Source organism: Labrus mixtus, chromosome 6 (assembly GCF_963584025.1).
Source record: "Labrus mixtus chromosome 6, fLabMix1.1, whole genome shotgun sequence".
Classification (NCBI taxonomy): Eukaryota; Metazoa; Chordata; class Actinopteri; order Labriformes; family Labridae; genus Labrus; species Labrus mixtus.
Window position 1 is genome coordinate 6,718,856 of NC_083617.1, and position 16,509 is coordinate 6,735,364.

The 16,509-nt window shown below is 40.1% G+C and overlaps 2 protein-coding genes across 4 annotated transcripts; one reads left to right on the forward strand and one right to left on the reverse strand.

Annotated features, from left to right (window-relative positions):
- Nucleotides 1-635: 635 nt before the first annotated feature.
- On the reverse strand, nt 636-7,129 carry zdhhc16a (zinc finger DHHC-type palmitoyltransferase 16a). 3 transcript variants are annotated; one of them, XM_061039709.1, is made up of 11 exons: nt 6,986-7,129; nt 5,426-5,683; nt 5,135-5,329; nt 4,938-5,026; nt 3,332-3,360; nt 3,092-3,225; nt 2,822-2,905; nt 2,623-2,708; nt 1,608-1,731; nt 1,404-1,474; nt 636-1,312 (listed from the first exon to the last, which is right to left on the reverse strand). In XM_061039709.1, the coding sequence occupies exons 2-11, from the start codon at nt 5,657-5,659 to the stop codon at nt 1,210-1,212; spliced, it is 1,149 nt and encodes a 382-aa protein (XP_060895692.1). In that variant the 5' UTR covers nt 5,660-5,683; nt 6,986-7,129; the 3' UTR covers nt 636-1,209. The 3 variants fall into 3 exon arrangements, with proteins under 3 accessions (XP_060895692.1, XP_060895693.1, XP_060895691.1); XM_061039710.1 differs by having other exon boundaries at nt 6,990-7,122; XM_061039708.1 differs by lacking the exon at nt 6,986-7,129 and adding an exon at nt 6,459-6,800.
- A 78-nt stretch (nt 7,130-7,207) lies between these two features.
- On the forward strand, nt 7,208-13,191 carry mettl18 (methyltransferase 18, RPL3 N3-histidine). Its single transcript, XM_061039711.1, has 2 exons — nt 7,208-7,595; nt 11,999-13,191. The coding sequence occupies exons 1-2, from the start codon at nt 7,491-7,493 to the stop codon at nt 12,953-12,955; spliced, it is 1,062 nt and encodes a 353-aa protein (XP_060895694.1). The 5' UTR covers nt 7,208-7,490; the 3' UTR covers nt 12,956-13,191.
- Nucleotides 13,192-16,509: the final 3,318 nt, after the last annotated feature.

The window sequence follows — 16,509 nt, forward strand, 5'->3', positions numbered from 1 at the left end:
CTAGCAGACTATCTACATGAGCAACCCGGTGATGTAACACTTGAGCCCGAGTTGGTCTGCTCTCTACAGTAAAGTGATGTTAGAGCCGAAAAAAAAAACAGCTGACAGTAATTTTGACACGAGAAGGTACATCAAAAGGTCACATATTATCCTCCTTTATCAACACGTTTAAATATGTCTCAGAAGTCTCCAAAACACTGTGAAGTTTCTTGTTAAAATGCCACTCCTGTATTTATCATGCCTATAAACCCCTCTATTTCAGCCCTGCTCAGAACAGGATGTTTCTGTGTCTGTACCTTTAAATGCAAATGAGCTGTGGCTGACCACGCCCCCTCTCTGGAAGGGCTTAAGTGGCTCTGGATTTCTTGCGCCATGCCCGATTGTTTACAGTGAGAAGTCGGACTCAGAGGGCAGAACAAACACCTAGCTTGTGGAAGTGTCACCCACCTGGGGGAGGGGTTACAGCCCTTTGTGATGTCACAAAGGGAAAATCTCCAAACGGACTGTTTGAGTGCACATTTTCTGAAAATGGGAGAAGACAAAAGATGGAGGGGATGGACGTTTTTCAGAATTTGGGGGTTTGTAGACAGGCCAGGGAGAAATATTCATTTTTAAAAATACTTACTGTGACCAAGTGTTTATATAAATCAATTTATAAAGATTTATTAACTTAACAAGTACAAAAAAATCTGATAAATAACACATTGTCATGGTACAGCAGTTTCCCTTTAAAGTATAATATTGGACTGGAGTATGATCATGGAGCAGGGAGGTGGAAGTGTTGGAAGGAAACATTGTGTCCCACACAACGTAAGTGTTTTTTCTTCTAGTTTGTTTCTTTTTTTCATACATAAAAATCACCTTGGGGGGGGGAAACAGAATGACGACTTAAAAAAAAAAATCGAAAAGTATTTCAGTCCATGATATGTCAGTGAGTATATTAGGCTTTGAGAAATATCAAAACCCATCCCAGTGTAATGCTCCGAGTCACCAAAGACCAGTCTGTAGTGAACAAACCCTCCATGTCACTGGTGAAAAATGTAGACCATCAAAACACGCCGAGAATTTGTTGTATTGGAGGTTAACATGAGTCCATGTCTTCAGCTGTTAAGAGCCACCATGAAGGGATCCCTTTAGACCGATCCCTTTAGTCGGATGCAGCAAAAACACTGCAGAATGTAGGCCAAAAGTATGCCTAAGCAGAGTCTGTCATACAGGTATTAACTCCTGTTTAACCTGGGCCACCTGCCATGTCAGACCATCACCAGGCGGGGGGTGTCCAGAGGGGAGGAGGACACGTGTCAACCAGTGACTAGAGACAGAACATGAAACAAAACAGAGGTTACAGCATGCAAGAGGAAGAACAGATCATATCATGATGTATGGGAACATGAGAGACACACCTCCTTTTCTCCACGCCTAAGAAGAGTTTCCAGTTATTCAGCCTGCCGTAGTTGAAAGGGTTACTGTACACCTGCCAGAACAGTTAAAAAATAAAGGTGTGAGAACACACACACGTTAATTGAGGGTTTGTGACTGTTTTATCTTTAATGATTAATCGCTGTCTAATCTTTTTTTAACCATCTGAAGCATCAAAACCTGCTCACCCTTCCTCGTTTCGCCAGTCGCTTGGCTTCTTTGCTGTTAATGTGTCGCTCTATGCTGGTCTCTCCTCTGGATATGAGGACTGCATGCCAAATGCTCAGAGGTGTGAGGGCCACTGTCACTGTGCTGATGGAAAAAACAACAACATTTTATTAGATCAGCTGCCGAGATAATCAAAAGACAACTGGGGCATGTCTCAGCTCTACGCTGCATACTGACGGTTGATGTGGATGTAATCATGTCACACTCTGCCCAGAGTCGGTATGAAACACATTCATGTAGGGGATAAAGGATATGCAAATTCAATTGATAAGTGGGAACGTCTGTTCAAATTACACTTAACAATAAGGAAGCGTACAGTTTTCTTTTTCTTAAGGGTAAATACTTTTGTTTGTGTCTGACATCTTCCTGGAGCTGTTTCAAAACCATCCATAGTTTTTTGACTTCCTGGTACAGACTCAGGTTGTGATAAGGGTCTGAAACTCTTTAAGGAAGACATTTAAAATGTTTAAAAAAAAGAAAGCCTCAGTGTTTATTTTGTTCTATATGACTGCATGTCCAAAGAGAATCTCATAAATACAGTTTTTGAGTCCAGCAGGTGCTCCTTCCTGTGTGTTTTGTGACCATACTAATTATCAGTATTTTATTATTTTTTCAAGATTTATTGGGCTTTTTGTGCCTTTATTGTAGCATTAGGACAGGTGACAGAGTCGGATGTCCGGGAGAGAGTGAGAGTGGGGAATGACATGCGGGAAAGGAGCCACAGGTCGCCTGCTTGGAGGATTACAGCGTCCATACTTTTTCAGAAATTAGCACACAGCACACTCCAAAATGAGGCTAAATTTAGTTCCCACACTAATATCTTTAAACTGAATGTATTTAGTTCAGATTTCCGTATGAACACTTGATAAAAACAACACCTGCTGTGGATGTGTATGTGATATTAGGTAACTGTAGGCGGCATGTTTCTATGTATGGAAAGAGGCAACAAAAAAAAATGCATTTTATTGTTTTTACCTGGCAAGCACCCACATGTAGATGATGCACTTATGAAACATCCTATCCTTAAAGCTGTGAGGAGGTGCAGGAGTCACAAAGTTGGTCTTGACAAAAGTAAAAAAAAAAAAAAAAAAAACACACATTGCATAAGTAACAGAGAACAGTAAACACAGTTGATATGTATTATTGTGTACTGCATTTAGTTTTAAAGCTGTACCTGCCCAGGCGGGAGAAGCCCTATAAGTTGTCCCATCCCCGTTACTGGTATCCCTGGCTTGTCCGTGTCCAAATGCTTAAAGCGCTAATGAAACAGCCGACAAACACAGACCAGAGGTTTAAAGACAGACACAAGGCAGCGTCAGTAAAGACCCCAGAAACCCCAGAAACGGAGGAAAATGTAAACAAACACAACCTAGCAGGCCTTCAAAGTCAAAACGCAAAGCAGGCTAGCTTCCCATGGTGAGGTGTTTGAGTCGGAGCATCTCACCTCAAGAGCATTGTAGGAATCAAGGAAGATGTTTCTGCCACTGATGCTAACGTAGGCACAGCCCACGGTCAAGGCGACGCAGAAGGAGAAGAAGTACCGCTGGTTAAAGTGGCCCACGCAGTTATTCAACCAGGCTGAGGTGCCAATGTTAAGGAAAAACGACCTCGTCTTTGTTGTCATAGCATTTGATTTTAAATTTTTAAAAAATCATGTTTGATACGATCATAACACAAAGGATACGACAGTGATGGTCCATCTTCAGAATGCACCTTCAAAGGAAAGACAAAATGATCACTGAAGCTATGGTACCCAACATGTTAAGGTTAAGGTCGACTCCGTTACAACACAGAGAAAAATTAAGGTTGTTATTGTGCAAAAAAGTACACAAAACAGACATACAACTGATTTTAATGCAAATGTACAATAAGCTTCTAATACAAGGAAATATATAAACACACATGCCTGCAAACACCCACACATGCAACAACATGTGGGGGACCATAACACCCCAAAACAATCTCAGCATCATCATTTTAATATACATGTGGCACCATTAATGACCCGAAAAAAAATGTTGAAATATGACATCAAGAGATTTGTAAGCCCGCTGCTCAGTCTGAACACGTTCACTTGTTGAGCTGAAGTGTCACCGTGGGTGGGCTCGCCCTTTTCTGAGGACGAGGGCTTGACACATCTGAAAAGACGAGATGTGGCTACACCCAATTACCTCACTATCCTTTGTGATCAAGCACTAAGGCCTGTCATGGTTACGGCGCCACGAGGTTACCAAGCAGGCCAGGGACAAGATGCTCTAAAAAGGACAGCCTTGTATAATAGATGCAATAGGACATGCATCAATATGATTCATTTGCTCAGTTTTACTCCGATAACAAGTCTTTTATTTTTGTTCTCACAAGATTGAAACGTATTTATCTCATATACTTACAAGCTGAAAAAGCATAACCTCGCTGATATCTTTAGTGTGGGCAAGGCAGCATGGCATGTTGTGCTCTGGTTTATCAAAGTGACAGGCCTTCTGTCCTGTTTTCTAGATTCCCACTAAATTATCCTGTTATCAAGAGAAAACCAGCTTCGTTACATCGTGATAACAACCAGCTTTATTATCCAGAAAGGTCGAGATCTCGATTAAACAACTCAAATAAAGTCTTTATAGTGTGAACACCAGCATTTTTTATCTCAAAATAACACAATAAATAATGAGAATTTTTGAGAAACCAACTTGGAATAACTTGTGTTCATAGGAAAGTGGAGTAAATAAAATGTATGTATGCATGTCTGCGTAATATTCCACTAAACGGCCAAGATGATCTCGATCTACCAAGAGGTTCATGTCAGTTATTTTTCATAACGTCCTCTCATGAGACTTAGAAACTAGGTATAAGTCAAGGCACGTTTATTTATCTAGCACATTTCAGCAACAAGTCAATTCAAAGTGCACAAACAGGTAATCATATCCTAAACCTGTTCCCACATACATGGTTCCTCTTTAACAAAGACAAGATTTCTATCTTTTGAAGACTGTTTTCATCGACATCATGCAGCGATAGAGAGTCAATAATATTGACTTTCATTATATAGTTTAAGAAATTACACGACTGTCTTGATCAAATTTATTTAGTCAAAGACTCTCCCTTCGCCGACCTTCATTACTCACATTGAAGAACTAAGTTTGTTATTCAAGCTGGCACAAAGTTCAATTTTCCCCCATAAGAAAAACAAAAAAAAAAACCCTGATGACGGTCCAAATCATTCAGGCAACAAGAATGAAAGCGTACTCATCAGTCGAGGGAATAAAACGAACAGTAGAAAAACAAGATGGACTCACCTGTTACAGATGCCACAGTGGTGTGTCCTTGCTGGTTTGGGGATGATGCATTTTTTGCAGACTGACACAAATGGACTATCATTTTTTTCCTGATTGAAAGAGAGTATTTTTGTTGCATTACCAAATTTAAGTTTAACTAAATTCCAGATTAGAAAAGCGATTTGTGCTTCTGCAGAGAAGTGTAGCTGCTGTCTTACTGTGGGGGGGTACCCAGGGGACGTCTTGGTGGCCTTGTAGTAATGAAAAGCAATCATGATGATGTTCCAGTGTCCGTAACAAACATGCCAAGCAATCCATGGAGGGCTGTATGTCTTGAGGACCAGAGGCAGTATGACAGAATAAGCTATCAGTATAACGGAGCCGGCCAGTATCACCACCAGACAGATAAACACCTGGGAGAGAAAGACACGGTAAAAAAACCATCACAGATTAACACTTCAAAAAAAAAAAAAAAAAGTCCTGAGAGGGAATGAAGCAAACACACTCACTGTGCCAAACCAGCGGGTGACATAATCCACAGTCCAAAACACAGGCTCAAAGACGGAGTCAAAAACCACATCAGAGTCTGTCAGGGAGTTAAAGTAAAGTGACTGCACTAGCAGCCTCAGGTAAGCCCATATTTCCTTAATCCAGAGTGGTACGTGGTTTTTTCCTCTCCTCGTACACGACCGCAACCGCACACAGCGCAGCAGGTGGATCACTGAGCTGGGACACCACCGCATCCTGCATCTGTAATATGCCAGCACCTTGAAAAGAAATAAAGCACAAGTTAAAATCATGCAGCATTCTGCCAAGTTGTATTTTCTACATGTGTCAAGTACTTAGGTGTAAAAAAGTTTTTCTATTAATCAATTCATTGCTTGATAATGATGATCTCTTTGTCTACAGAGATTTTTAAAAGGAAACTGTCTTCACATTTAATCCATGAGGTCAAACTTTTGCAGATATAAAATATATTGTTTTCTTTCCCCCCCATCAACTCACTCATTTCACTCCATTTTTAATAGATCAATGCCTGTTTCATTTAGCTGATAGAGGGTTAACATTCTCAGTCTTTCTATTGTATGTATATGTCTAAGTGTGTGTGTATGAATACGTGTATAGGTTACTGTATATGTGTTTATATTTAATTTTGTTTTGAAATTGTGTAATTGGATTTGTTTAGTTGATTTATTTGTCTCTTGAGAGGTGAGGCCTGTTGGCTTCTTCACCTCTCCTAACACACCTTTTATGTTTTTGCTAATCCTATTTTGATGTATTCTTATATGTGTGCTAATAAATAAATTAAAATAAGAGTGTAGGAAACAGTGAAAAACATCCATTTGAACATCAAAAATGTTCAATGTATTATTCCTTCAGGCACAAAAAAAGCGGTATAGGGTAAACTCTGTGGAAACGTTTGGCATTTGAAAATATACTCCAATATTAAATCTAATCATCTACATTAGAAGGTTTGCCAATTACGTTTTTGTTTGACAACTTATCCATCGGCTATGAGTCTTTGCATTAAATCAAACTTACCAAATGCTGCATGGGAGTCAGCCAACTTGAATGTCTTGGCGTTGAAACTGTTTATAAACACACCTGCTGCATCAGTCTGCTGCATCTGACACTTTAACTTCAGGTACAGCTCACAGGTGTAAATGAACAAAGCCAGGGCATCCACTTTTCAACTAAAACTGCTAAGCAAACGATCATTTTTGGACAAAGGGATGGGCTGTTAACGAAGCCAACCCTTGCTTGACTGCATTCCTGACAGGGTGGAGTCTGTCTGCATGCTCTGCAGGTGAGACAGGTGACACCAATTCACTAACATTGCACATATCAATGCAAAAGCTTGAAACGGCAAATTGCCAATGTGTCTCCAGAAACCTCGAACTGTCTAACAGTTTGTGTCTCCGTCGCTGTGAACGGGTGTCACAAATGACTTGGGCTCCTAAATCCCTTTTGTTTGGATGTCACAGCCTCCACAAACGTTGTGTCATCATGCATGCCTTAAAAAAAAAATACATACAATACAAATATTTTACATTTATTTAAAGACATACTCACTATGCTGCCGAAGGAGCCCCTGTCGTCGACATGCTCCAAAAATGAAGAGAAAAAAACTGGATTACTGCCACATACGAGCGGAGAAGAGCAGGATCAGGCACCTTCAGTGACAGTCGGATCTGAATTCTGATCCGTATGTCTGCGCATGCGCTAGAACGGCGACGAAAGGCATCATGGTAAAATGACCCAGGAAATAAACACACACGATGTTTCTCCACAGCTGTACAATATGTGGATTTTAATTCCCAATTTAACATAATTTAAAATACAACCAAATATTAAAGCGACTTCTAAGGGGAACTCGTCTTAACATATAAGAAGCTTAAACCCTGGTAATCGGCTAATTTGGTCCTCGGAGTTCTGGGATTTGTAGTCCTCACACGCAGCTGCGGGCCTGCTAAGCTACTTCACGCTGGTTTACTCACCATGTGGATACTGTAGGACACGGGGACACACACTTTACAGTCTCATGCTTAGCTGTCTGCGGTGTTGTCAGTGAAAATGTCTTTTTGTTTTAACTTCGACGTTCCTGCACAAACAACAAACCCAGAAGAAGAGCCCGGAGTTCATCTGCAACACGGACAGAAAGACAATGCTGCTAAACCAGTGAGTTACTGAAAACTGTCAGAGTAGTTGACACTGCTTGAATGGGTTGTGTTGACAACAGTAAGGTAGTAGAGAGGCTCTTAAGTCCAGTCCACTTTTCATAACATTTTTTTTACATATCTTAAACATTTCATTCGACTGAGATTTTGATAGTTTTCATTTGTTTTAAAACATTGGCCTAGTTAACATAATATTTGTTTTATTAATTTAGCCACAGTTTTAACTTTCAAAGCTACATGTTTGAGCTTTTAAACTGCATGTTCATGTACCTGGTTTAATCTAGTACGGCTGCACAGTAAATCACAATTTCATCGTTATTACTATAGGCCATAAACACATTTTATTAGTCAATTTATTGAACATGTTAAGAAAATACAAACACAAAATAAAAAGGATCCTCAGGATCCATAGCAACAAATAAATAACTCAAATAATATAGTTCATGTTCAAAAGGGATAGGAAGAAGTTAAAAACTTTCGCAAACATCGCAAGGGTCTGAATTTATTGCAATAAATTAGAAAAAGATATTTTTGCAAACAAACATCCCCTTCTCACTCTTCCTGTGTACATTTTACAAGCTCTCACACCAATTTAATGCAGTCAGATGAAACTAAACCCTGCTTTCACTTAACCCTCAGAGTGAAAGAGACAGAGAGAGAGAGAGTGACTGCATTTATTTGAAATATCTTCCTGTATTTTCTCATGTTGCAATATATAGTGCAGAAAGAATAGATATCCCTCTGTCTGTCTTCAGTTGCATGAAAAAGTATGTGAACCCTTTGGAGTTTCCTAGTTTTCTGCATAAATTGGCCATAAAATGTTCTGATCTTCATCTAAGTCTCAACAATAGACAAACACAGTCTGCTTAAACTAATACAACACAAACAATTATATGTTTTCATGTTTTTGTTGAACACAACATGTAGACATTCACAGTGCAGGGTGGAAAAAGTATGTGAACCCTTGGATTTAATAACTGGTTGACCCGCCTTTGGCAGCAATAACCTCAACCAAACGTTTCCTGTAGTTGCAGATCAGACCTGCACAACGGTCAGGAGGAATTTTGGAACCATTCCTCTTTACAAAACTTTCAGTTCAGCAATATTCTTAGGATGTCCGGTGTGAATCGTTCTCTTGAGGTCATGCCACAGCATCTCCGTCGGGTTGAGGTCAGGACTCTGACTGGGCCACTCCAGAAGGCGTATTTTCTTCTGTTGAAGCCATTCTGTTGTTGATTTACTTCTGTGCTTTGGGTCGTTGTCCTGTTGCATCACCTATCTTCTGTTGAGCTTCAACTGGTGGACAGATGGCCTTAAGTTTTCCTGCAAAATGTCTTGATAAATTTGGGAATTCATTTTTCCGTCGATGATAGCAATCTGTCCAGGCCCTGATGCAGCAGAAGCAGCCCCAAACCACGATGCCCCCTCCACCGTACTTCACAGTTGGGATGAGGTTTTGATGTTGGTGTGCTGTGCCTTTTTTTCTCCACACATAGTGTTTGTGTGTTCCTTCCAAACAATTCAACTTTGGTTTCATCTGTCCACAGGATGTTTTGCCAGTAGTGCTGTGGAACATCCAGGTGCTCTTTTGCAAACTTCAAACGTGCAGCAATGTTTTTTTTTTAGACAGCAGTGGCTTTCTCCGTGGTGTCCTCCCATGAACTCCATTCTTGTTTAGTGTTTTACGTATCGTAGATTCAACAGAGATGTTAGCATGTGCCAGAGATTTGTGTAAGCCTTTAGCTGACACTCTAGGATTCTTCTTCACCTCATTGTGCATTCTGCGCTGTGCTCTTGCAGTCATCTTTACAGGACGGACTTCTAGGGAGAGTAGCAGCAGTGCTGAACTTTCTCCATTTATAGACAGTTTGTCTTACCGTGGACTGATGAACATCGAGGCTTTTAGAGATTCTTTTGTAACCCTTTCCAGCTTTATGCAAGTCAACAATTCTTAATCGTAGGTCTTCTGAGAGCTCTTTTGTGCGAGGCATGGTTCACATCAGGCAATGCTTCTTGAGAGTAGCAAACTCAAAACTGAAGTGTGAACTGGAGTGAAGCAGGGCAGCTTTAACCAACACCTCCAATCTCGTCTCATTGATTGGACTCCAGGTTGGCTGACTCCTGACTCCTGACTCCAATTAGCTCTGTGAGAAGTCATTTGCCTAGGGGTTCACATACTTTTTCCACCCTGCACTGTGAATGTTTACATGTTGTGTTCAACAAAAACATGAAAACATATAATTGTTTGTGTGGTATTAGTTTAAGCAGACTGTGTTTGTCTATTGTTGAGACTTAGACGAAGATCAGAACACATTTTATGACCAATTATGCAGAAAACTAAGAAATTCCAAAGGGTTCACATACTTTTTCTTGCAACTGTATCTATCTATCTATCTATCTATCTGTCTATCTGTCTATCTATCTGTCTATCTGTCTATCTAATTCAATTCAATAGGGCTTAATTAGAACGGAAAACATTTGTTTACATCGCAAGTCAAAATAAAACACAAAATGAAGTACAATTAAAGAATAAAGAGTACATATTAAACTAACAGAGCTGTGCAGCTCTGACAATATTTACAGATGACTACAGATACCTTACAGAAAAATAAAATAAAAATATTCAGATTTAAAGAGACAGTCTTTTTTAAAGACTAAATGTGTATGTACGGTTCTATCTATCTATTAAAAACAAATCTCTTAAACATGTAGGTGTACCTAATAATAAAGGCAGACCGGTCTTCTATTGAAATAGATAAAGAAGAGTAAAGCAGTTGTAAGACTTCCATGGAATAAAACAGAGCCCGTCTCCATACTCCTACACGGTACATCAGACACAAATAAACCCACATATTCAAATATTATTAAGATATTTTTTCCATCGTGCAAAGGATTCCATAACAATAAATGATGAAAGTAGGTTAGTTGAGCAACCACTAGAGAGCGTAGGTTGACAATCTCTTTACCCACTAACTTTGATGTCATAGTCTCAAAGTATGTAAATTAAAAGTCAACGGAAATGACACAAGTTCATACTGATAGGTCTGTAGGAGTTGTTATTGTTGAGTCAGAAGCCAAAGTTGTGAGACATTCAAAGAAAATCGGCAGGCATTGTTTTTATTGAAGTGATGTGTACTTGTGGATGTGACTACATGAACTGTTTGTCTAGCAGTATGTCCATCATCACCCAGACGATTACAAACCTGAGTCACGGCTTTCCGTCTTAATTAGTACAGTAGAAATAAAAACTAATGCATTTGCAACCGAAGAATATGGTAGTGAGTACCTTCATTTCAACACAATAACATCCCAACAAACACGACACTGTCAGGTATAAGTTTTTTTTATACACTTCTGATGTTTTTGAATCATTAGAAACCTAAAGCGATCAACGAATCATCTCCTTTTTAGACCTCAACCATCCTTTAATCAACAGATGTCATATATGTTAACTGAAACTTAAAGTGGAGAACGCAGAGTTATCTAAGCCGAGAGAAGCCTTTTTGAAATGTAAAAAAATAGTTACAAAAAACAGAACCAGACAAGCACAACAATAAAAAGACATAGAACAGTACAGGATATAAAACTATCATCATCATCATAAAGTAAAACAGGAAGATCATACCACAAGACTGAGTCCTCTTTAAGGACGGTTTCAGTTTGAGTTTAAAAAGACTCCAGTCTGAGCTCCGCAGGTAAAGCTTTCCACAGGTTGATCCAAAAGGCTGTTTTTTCTGTGTGAAGAGTGACGAAATGGCTCCATTAGATCTGAAATAATTCAATAAAGTTGTTAGAGATGGGACAGAGCTGATCCAGTATCGCCGTCGGGTCCGATATTGACATAATTTACGGATCGGATATCGGACTTGAGAATGATCGTTGGGCACTTTAAACAATGTCAGCTCGCACAGTCTCACTTTGAAGACATTCAGACTGAACTGTAAGAAGTGCTCACAGGTCGTCTCCATCAACATTTCAGACGAGATGGAACAGCTTCTATATGATAAAAAAGTAAAATTCTCGCATTTCAGTTTGAAAGATTTAATTTGAAAACCTCACAGTTGTTGCTGCTACCTGTTCGTAGCTGAAGATTTTATGCATTTAATTTATTTATTTTGTTGCTCTTTAAAGTAGATAATTGCATCTAAAAAAAAAATATTCTAATTCAGTTTTCCAGCTAAAACAAAGTCTTTAAAGTCTGTCTTACATGCAGCGGTTTTTCACTTCTAGCTAAAGAGCATCAATTTATCACAGCTTCATATCCCTGTGGTTGAATGGGCTTCAAACCATGATATTTGAATATTGCAACATAATGAATGTAGCTTCACAGAGTGTTCAGATGCATGCGTAGTTAAGAGAATACATTTCTTCTTAAACCATATGTGCCACTTTTGTGTTTTTCAGATTGAGGACCGTACCAAACCAGCAGAGCCAGCGAAAGAGGCCGAAGAGCACCTTCCACAATCTGACCCCCAGTTTCTCCTCACCGACGCTGTGGCTGAAACAATTACTATAGGGAGTCTTCCTCCTCTTCACTTCCTGAACGAGACGGTTTTTGAAAAGACGGCTGCGGAGAGAGAGGACAGGGAGAAAATCCTGTCTCGCACCGCTGAGCAGAGGTCTGACCTCATCTCTGGCGTGTACGAGGGAGGGCTGAAGGTGTGGGAGTGCACGTATGACCTCCTGGAGCTGATTGAGAAAGATGGAGAGACCTTTGGGGGGAAGGCGGTTTTGGATTTGGGATGTGGGGCGGGGCTGTTAGGGATATTGGCTCTTAAGAGAGGAGCCAGGCAGGTCCACTTCCAAGATTATAACAGTACGGTTATCGAACAGCTCACCGTGCCAAATGTAATACTGAACTGCCAAGAGGAAGATGAAGTTGACAGCGACGAGGATAAACAGGGGAGTGGTAAGGGAAAAGTAAAGGAGGAAGATGGTTGTGAAAAGAAGGTGAAAGATGAGGAAAAAGATGGTATTTCACCACCTAAGAAAAGAGCCGCAGACCTCTCCCAGGATCCACTTCTCGCCAAGTGTCGTTTTTTCTCTGGTGACTGGAGCACATTTCTTGCTTTGCTTAAAAAGGAGGATCCACAACCCAAATATGACATCATATTCACCGCAGAGACTATCTACAACACGGCGTACTACCCAGCGCTACACGAGACCCTCCACAAACTGCTGGCTCCCGACGGGCTCGTCTACCTCGCCACCAAGTCGCACTACTTTGGTGTAGGCGGTGGACTTCACCTTTTTGAGACATTTGTTGAGCAGAGGGGTGTTTTCTCTCTGGATCACCTTTGGGATGGGGAGGATGGACTCCAGAGGCACGTTGTAGTTCTACGTTTTAAAAAGCCACTTTGACTCTAAGCACACAGGGAAGGGAACTCAGTTGTTGTTATGATGTTGTACTTCTGTATTCCCGGCAAGCGGCAACAACCGGTCCAACAAATGGAGCCACTGCTGAGGTACAAAAAACTGGAGTTCCTCCAGTGTCCGCTTGAGTCTGGCTCCAAAAGCGAAGGGATCCCTATTAGGTCCCATGCCAAAAATGCCTATTTTTACAGCAGAAATAAACATGTTTACAGCCTGGTACAAAAAACTGTTTCATTCTGACTTATTTTTAACTGTAGGTTTGTGATTTTTTTGAAACTCATCCAGTTGATATTTAGGTCACAAATTATGCAGATATTTCTATAAGTAGGAGCATGGATGATTTGACTGACAGCTTGGCGTATAGTTACTTTTAGCCAGAACACTTAAAGCCTCTCCATCATTGGGCTTCTAAAGGTTTCTTCAGAAAACAATGGGCAGTGTTGGGAGGGTTACTTTTAAAATGTATTCCCCTACAGATTACTGATTACATTCCTAAAATGTAATCTGTAACGTATTCCCTTGGATTACTCAAGTAAAGTAATGTATTCTAAATACTTTTGGATTACTTTTAGCTTACTTCAAAATCGTCTAGCTGAGCGTGTTTATCTGGAACACATCATTCATTTTGCCACTTGTTATACTAGAGTACAGTGGCTCCTTTAAAGTCTGTAAGGCATTAATAAATATGTGTTTGTCACACCACAGAAAAATGTTATTGATCACCCAGCAATATTTAAATTATTTTAAAAAATCGTCGGATCAGATTTCATGTTGTTAACTGTTCTGTTAGTTAAGATAACGACTGTTATGGCAGTTACTGAGTTTTACCTAATGTCAGTGAATGTGTTAGATTGACAACAGTGTTCTGAGCGGTTGTAAGCCTGTCAGTTATTTCAAGTGCCTATGACAGTGTTCTACGCAGGTTATCAAGTGTGTGATTGGTCGAGAGCTTGAGGGAAAGGTGGGACTGCGCGCTGTGTGAATGTGTCTGTGTGGGGTAGCTAAGCTGGGGAGTACCGTTACTCATAGAGAGACTAGGTTTGTTATTTTGGCGTTGGCTACGGCCCACAGTAGCCTGTGTTAAGTTTGGGAAATAAAACCCATGGAAACTGAATAACGTCTCGTAACTTCACTAAGCAGAACGTTACAGTATATTAAAATAAGAGCAGCTTTCTCTGCTCTGCATGTCCAAACTACAGCCACTGAGCCTCTAACATTTATGCAGCAAGCCCTTGTAAAAATACACAATTTAAAATAGGCCTTGTTTGTGAGTGTAGGACAAGCAGCATGCGAGCCGGCGGACATTAACCCTCCTTTCTTTCCCCGCATGTGAGCACTCTCAGCCGGCGGAGCGTGTGGAAAGAGCTCTCACGCATTGACTTGCAGCGTACCTGCGCACATAATGCCACCTGCTTCTGCATCCGCACAGTGCAACCTGCGTGTAGTGCTGTAAAGTAATCCCTACAAGTTTTTTGAGAAAGTAACTGTATTCAGAATACACCAATTTAAACTGTAACTATAATGGAATACAGTTACTCTTATTTTGTATTTTAAATACGTAACGCCGTTACATGTAATCCGTTACTTCCCAACCCTGACAATGGGCGACATCACAGAGACTACGTCCATGTTTTATACAGTCCATGGTTCCAGGTAGCAAACTGTATAACTATAAGGTATCTGACAAATTGTTATAATTTCACCACTTCCGAACTGATTATGAAAAATAAACACTGTCAGAATAACGGGGACAGTGGGACCATATTTTAGGTTGGAAAGCAGTTGAGACCCTGTTAGCACCAATTAGAGACGATCTAATATAACCATTCAGCCACCTGGTTGCTAAAATTAGAGATTGATACTCTCACACACAGTACAAGGAAAGAAAGACACAAACCCCTTGCTAACATTTCTGTTCATGACCTCTTATTTAGCGCTTTAGCTTGCAAACCCTTTAGGTCATGCTAACGGTAGCTTGCCAAAGAAGTAGAGGCTGGAAAAGGTGCACATTACAAGCTAGTTAGCTTAATATGTAAATAGCTAAGTAGATAGGAATGTAAGCCTAGCATTTCAAGCTACCTAGCTACCTCTCCAATCAGATCGTGTAACAGTATCAAATAGTAATGTTACAAGCTATCGTTAGCTGTTGTCTAACAGTCGTCTATAGTTTATCAGTTATGTGGTTTTTCTTTCAAATATGATCCCAATTTCCATTGAGATTTTCCTTATCCATTATCTTTTCAATTGATTACTTGCCAAGTGGGACATGATAAGAAACTTTCAGATTCTCCATATTTTCATTTTTACTAACAGGAACACAGCACATATAACAACAATATAGCAAAATTAGAGATTTCCGCCTTAGAGGAAAATGGCCGCCATGGGAATATGGTAAAAGAAAAAGTTATTTATTTCATGTGCAACTTTCATAATGTAATAACTGTCAAAGACGTGTCTGCTGTTGTTTAAAAATATCCAATATGACGTTTTTATGTGGGGTGACTCATCAGTGAGAAAACAAAGAAAAACTAATAAAATATGCTGTCTCATCTCCTCTTTGCTCTTTGGTTACCTGCACCTTCTTTCACTTCCTATATATAGAAATCTGAATATGTCTGCCAGCAAGTAAAGTGAAGTTGAAAGGGGCTGTTACAGGTCTTTAGATGCATGGGGAGGAAAGAAAGGAAATGGGCTCAGTGACCTTTGCGAGTGATTTCCCCAGTGTTCAAACAGCAGCATGAAAGCCAGGCTTGTTTCTGAAGTCCAGCGCAAAATGTCAATTGCAACTTATCCTACCAGCCCAAGGATGGAGTTTGAAAGTAGATTCTAGAGTCACTGCACATCAATGGTGGGAGTCTATAAGGTCTCTAACTCTAGGAAGGGCATCTCTCGATTCTGTTGGGTTTTACCTCCAGTTTCACATGATCGTATATACATCCAGGAAATGTGTCCAAGAACAAGAAGGGAATCCCCTTTTTGTCCAGCTCAAGGAAACCTGTTGAATTAACATGACGGGGGGTTTTTCGGAAGAAGTTCAGAGCCGTTTCTCGCATATGTGGTGATTAGGTAAGAAGAGGTATTTTTTTGCAAGGTCACTGAACAATGAAACGGTCCATTGGCTTGTTTGAAAGCTGACTGCCGTCATGTTTACCTTATCGAACACTGTCACCATTACATCCAAGAAATGTTCGACTATATGACTAGAGAGGAAACAAAGTTATTTTAGCAAGACATTTCCATCGCAGACACCACAGCCTGACCTAACATGCTATACGCAAACATTCTCATGAATGATCTCATCCTATGAGCCCTTCTGATAATTTAAAGAAATATAAATCACTCTTCTAAGAAACATGCTGTCAGCAGCTCAAACTTGACTGTGCATTTCAACGCCCACAGTGTTTTTACAGAATTTCCAGTTTCCTTATTGTGTAATTATACTGTATGTGTAAGACTGTTTCACGCATACTCAACACCAAGTACAGTTTCTGTATGCATCTATCCCCGGCCTGCAAAACTTCCAGTGTGTCGGCTTCGTCATC